At 40.4% G+C, this 5,216-nt stretch overlaps 1 protein-coding gene across 2 annotated transcripts in view; it reads left to right on the top strand.

Annotated features, from left to right (window-relative positions):
- trhr2 (thyrotropin releasing hormone receptor 2) overlaps positions 1–4,830 on the top strand; it is a 24,141-nt gene extending 19,311 nt beyond the window's left edge. For both annotated transcript variants that reach the window (XM_037978483.1, XM_037978484.1), the window contains one exon: positions 1,780–4,830. In XM_037978483.1, coding sequence (XP_037834411.1) covers positions 1,780–2,259 — 480 coding nt within the window. In that variant the 3' untranslated portion in view covers positions 2,260–4,830. The remainder of the gene's footprint in view (positions 1–1,779) is intronic.
- The last annotated feature ends 386 nt before the right edge of the window (positions 4,831–5,216 follow it).

The following is a 5,216-nucleotide window of genomic DNA, read 5'->3' as shown; positions in this document are numbered from 1 at the left end:
GGTTCAGGGTTCCTGATCCTGTAAGTCAGGGTTCAGGTTTCCTGATCCTGTAAGTCAGGGATCCTGATCCTGTAAATCAGGGTTCAGGGTTCCTGCTGGTCCGGATCCTGTGAAGAACCACTAACCAGCTGCTGAAACAGTTTACAGATGCTGTTGTTGGTTTGACCAGAAGTGAAGAAGCCAAGGCAACTTGAAGAAAAAGTAACGAGTCAGGAGCTAAGTGAAGTTATTTTTAGAGCATTAAACCTGCGGAGCGTTTGTCCTCCACCCAGAATCTGGCTGGGCTGACTGTTGGAGAGCAGCTTTAATGAAGGACTCTCCAGGATTTAGGCAGGATTTAGTTGTCGGCGCTGACTGATCCGGTTCATCAGAAGCCACACGCAGGCTCAGTGCTCGCAGGGTTTAAAATCTTTTTCCTTCTGCTTTTGTTTTAAATGAACACACGCTGTCTTTAACGAGTTGCTCATCAGCTGGACCTTCAGATGTTTCTGAGGCTGTGTGCACAGAGCCTTTATATGAACTGATACTAGTTAAAGCCCAACCCACCTGAATGACCTCCTGGCTTTCTGCTGCACAAAATCCACACAGCAACTGGAAAAATCTGCTAAAAACATCATGAATGTAAAGTGAAACATGACTCAGGTTTGTGTCAGTTTTGGTCAAAGTTACAATGGCCCACCTGAGAGGAGCTGAAGGGCCACAAGTGGCTCTAGAGCCACTGTTTGCAGACCCTTGATGTAACAAACCATCAGAATAATGAGTGACTGAAACAGCTGTGTGTTTGTGAGACCTCCATCCTGAATCCCTGCAGCTGAACGGATTAAATGTTGCTTCATGTTCCACAGACTATCTATGTTTTATATAAATTATTGCTTCTCCACACATGAAGTGAAAGAGCTTCAGATATACTTTACACCTGTTATTTAACTAATTTCACATGATTTCATTTTCCTTTTTCTTTCACACGCGTCACATTTGGTCTCACCTCTCCTTTGCCTTTATTTTTTAAATGATCTAATTAGCCAATAAGGCTTCATTAACCCCCTCCCAGAACCCTCTCAGAGACACACAAAGCTCATTATTACCTGGTGTCAAACTGCTCCACACAGGAGGAACTCTGTCTGCTCGTGCTTCACCCCAAGTGCTGATGATTTCCGTAATCATGAAGCAATCACGGCTAATCACAGAAATTATAACAAAGCCTCAGCCATTATTGCACCGGGCCTCTGTGGTTTGGCATCAGTGCACAGCTGCTTCTGCATTTCTTCATACTTTGTTGACTGATGTGGCTGAATAATAAACAGATTGTAAAAATTAATTTAAGATCCCTGAGTGGATTGTGTTTGTTTTCATCTATTTTAGAATGGTAATCTTAGTACATCAGACTTGAAGAATTGTGATGTTTCTCTGTTACCAGGCAACAATCTTCATCTGGAGCCACTGGACAGACGGGCTTCATATCTGAATCTGGACCGTTCTGTTGTAGATTAGCTGCTGTGTTTGGGATCATTGTCCTGTTTGCTCCACAGAGGAGTTCATGCATTCAAGTTCTGGTCTCTCTGTTGGTTCTGGTTTCTGCACCGGAGCTGAGGAAAGAGTCTGTCCGTGGCAGACGAGCTTTTTGACCACAGATCTGCTCTTTATACCAGATTATGGAACATGTTTCATTTTTGTTTGTCAGACTTTAATCAGCTGAGGAAATATTCTCTATAAAAACAACAAAACATTGTTTCTACCCACAGCTGAATAACTCTCACAAGTTTCATGTTTTCCATGCAGGTGACAAAGATGCTGGCTGTGGTCGTCATCATCTTTGCTCTGCTCTGGATGCCCTACCGGACTTTGGTTCTGATCAACTCCTTCGTGTCCACACCCTACCTGGACGCCTGGTTCCTCCTGTTTTGTCGGACGTGTATCTACGCCAACAGCGCCATAAACCCTGTGATATACAACGCCATGTCTCAGAAGTTCCGCTCAGCGTTTCGTGGCCTCTACAGCTGCCAGCGGCTGGAGGGGAACCAGCGGACGCCGTCGACGCTCCAGTCCGGCGTTGGCACCCTCCGAGACCCGCGGCCCGTCCAGCACCAGGGCGCCGGAGCTGACGAGAAGGAGACCAGAGGGGAGGGGACTTTCACGGATCTGACCAAGCAGCACAACGAAACGGCGACGGTTAACGGGATAACTGCTGACCATCTCGCTGCCATCGGTTCTGACGGTCCAGATGAACCTTTGCCAGCCGGGGATAAAGACTTGGATTAGTCTTCAACAAATAAGACCAGGAAATGATGGGAATAACTCCTTGCTCCCATGCTGCACCACATATTGATCTCTGACAACAACTAACCCTGAACACATTTATTGGTTTTCTCTCAGCCGCAGATTCGGCTCAGGTTCATCTTCCAGACAAACGAAAGATGAGTTCATGAACCTGAAGCCTTTAAAACTCCTTCCAGGTTAATTATGGTTTAATTAAAACATAACAGTAACATATTTAGGAGCTTTTCACCTTTACTGACACCAACAACGAGTGAAGGACAACCTTGATTCTTGAAGGAACCGTTTAGTTTTTCTTTGTTTGAACATGTCATGTTTTAATAGCTATGATTAACTGGTGTTGATGCAGCAGGTTTACACGTCGATATATTCATATTTATATATAATTACCTTTAGTTTCCTTTCCTTTACTTTTAAAAACAAACATTATAAGGTTTAAAAATTTGGTTAAATTACAATAAAAACACCTGGAATGGCTTCATACAAACATCATATAGGAAATTTGTTCAAACAAATGAAGTAAATTTATGAATTTAATCATCTGTGTTTTCACCATCACTTTATGTAAAATAAAGTTTTATGCAAAAAAAATATTTTATAAAGGAAAACACTAAATTATGGGGGATTTTATGGAAGCAAATAATATATTTTTTAAAAGTAGAAAACACTTAAAATCACTGAACTGCAGAAACATTTAAAAATGTCTGTAGTTTCTGACATTTGAAACTTTTGTTAAGTCTGTACGGATTACTTTAGAATAAAAACAAATATTTGCTTCCATAAACGTGTCCCTTTTAATAAACAGACTCTTGATTTAATTTGAACACTCAGCTCATCTGATCACCTTCAGTTTGGCAGTAAAAAGGAAAAAACTGTAAATATTGAGACTGTCCTCATTTATTGAACTTCTTGCTGTAAATAGTGTACAGTTAGCAGAAATCTTTGACCTTTGACCCTGACTGCAGGCGTGAAGTCATCAAACCTGCACCCAGATGTTTGGGTACAGCATGGGTTTGACTTTTACTGCAACAAATGTCAGAAAACTTTCAAACTTCAAGCTGCGAACTGCTCCGACGTTTAACGACGAAGTGCCGGACGCTGTCTGCACAACGGTTCTCTGAAATACGCAACATGTTCCTCTGAACTGAAGAGCAAAGATCTGCAGAGACCGATCCTGAGTTCTTTTATTATCCTCCTGCAGCTGCGATGAAGATTCTCAGCTTCGGGTGGATTTCCTGCAACAGTCCATTCCCTTTATGCCCACTTTTATAGCTTAGATATCCTGTGAAGTTTAAAGAGGTCCAAATGTTAGAAACGTTCTCCTTCGTGTGCCGTCGATGTCGTGGTGGATCCAGTCATTAATTAAATGTTCTGAGAGGAAAAACAACCTTCTTTAAGGTATTTAAGGCACAGAAAAAGGAGCTTTAAGATACAACTGAGTGCAGTTTGTAAGTTTTACCTGGTTTAAAAATGCACAAAACTTTTTAGTGATTCCACTGATTTACTAACAGCACAAACAGGAAGTTACCAAATATACTGATTTATTTCATTTAAATATACTGATTTACTAATTTACGTATTATGTACTAATAAGTACAGAGATGTGAAACTGCCAAAATACAAAATAAATTGTTAATTTGCTTTATAAATATCTTAAAAATAATTATCTTTACTCTTTTTATGTAGTTTTTCCTTTTTCATCCTTTTGTTTCCTGAAGCATAAACAGTTTTCAGCTGTAGAGATTCTGGCTTCAACTTGTTAATTGATAATAATTCTGTTCTTTTAGGACCGTTTCTGATGACAGTGTTTTGTTGTTTCTGCTGTTAGCATCGATCAAAACAAAGATAAGAACTTCTGTCCCATTTTAACAGAGTTTATCGGCATATAAATGTTTTAATTTGATCCTCCATCTTTAGCTACAGGTGCAGGAGTCTCAGCGTGTTCGTGACGTGTTCTCTGAGCCTTTCTTCGATGTAACTGCAGTAATCATTAGATTAATTATTAGATGTATTTGCATGTGTGAATGCTCGCCTGGTTTGAGGGACAGAAGGTTTGGCCTGCTGTGGAATAAAAAGGTGATGATTTGTGACTCGGCCCTGGAAACATTACATGCTCTCTCTGGATAATTGCAGAGTGTGGAGCGGCTGGTGGCTCAGTGAAACTCCCTCGATATGTCTGCGTTTCTGCCTAATTCTGTAATTATTTGGCCCTGGAGAGCTGCCGGTTTGTTGTGTTCGATGTGTTGTAATCACAGTTTTTCAAGTGCTTTTGCTTTGAAAAGTGGCTTTGTTTTTGTGGTTGCAGTAAGAAATGTTGCCTCCTGCTGTGTTGTGTGGGTTCATGTTCGTGGCTTTAATATGAATACATGAAAACATGTTTTTCAGGTGATGTGGTGCTCTCGTTTCAGTTTAAAGTGTAACGCTGCTGTAAACCTGATGGACTTTTATTCTTTGTTTGAAAATGTTGGTAATTGTAATAATTTAAAAAACACGATGGTTTGAAAATGACAATGTTTTGCTGTTTTGTTTGTTTACAAAATAAAAATAAAAAATCAGATGAACATTTCTGTTTCTTCTTAATGTTTTCCTACAGCTGTTGGTGTCAAACAAACACTTCGGCTGTTTCTGTAGCTAAACAAACACACTTCGGCTGTTTCTGTAGGTAAACAATTAAACTTTGGCTGTTTCCGTAGGTAAACAAAGAAACTTTGGCTGTTTCTGTAGGTAAACAAACACACTTCGGCTGTTTCCGTAGGTAAACAAACACACTTCGGCTGTTTCTGTAGGCAAACAAACACACTTCGGCTGTTTCTGTAGGTAAACAAACAAACTTCGGCTGTTTCCGTAGGTAAACAAACACACTTCGGCTGTTTCTTTAGGTAAACAAACACACTTCGGCTGTTTCTGTAGGTAAACAAACAAACTTCGGCTGTTTCTGTAGG

The sequence above is a fragment of the Kryptolebias marmoratus genome, linkage group LG11, assembly GCF_001649575.2.
Source record: "Kryptolebias marmoratus isolate JLee-2015 linkage group LG11, ASM164957v2, whole genome shotgun sequence".
NCBI classification, from domain to species: domain Eukaryota; kingdom Metazoa; phylum Chordata; class Actinopteri; order Cyprinodontiformes; family Rivulidae; genus Kryptolebias; species Kryptolebias marmoratus.
This window is presented reverse-complemented; position numbering and strand designations above follow the sequence as displayed.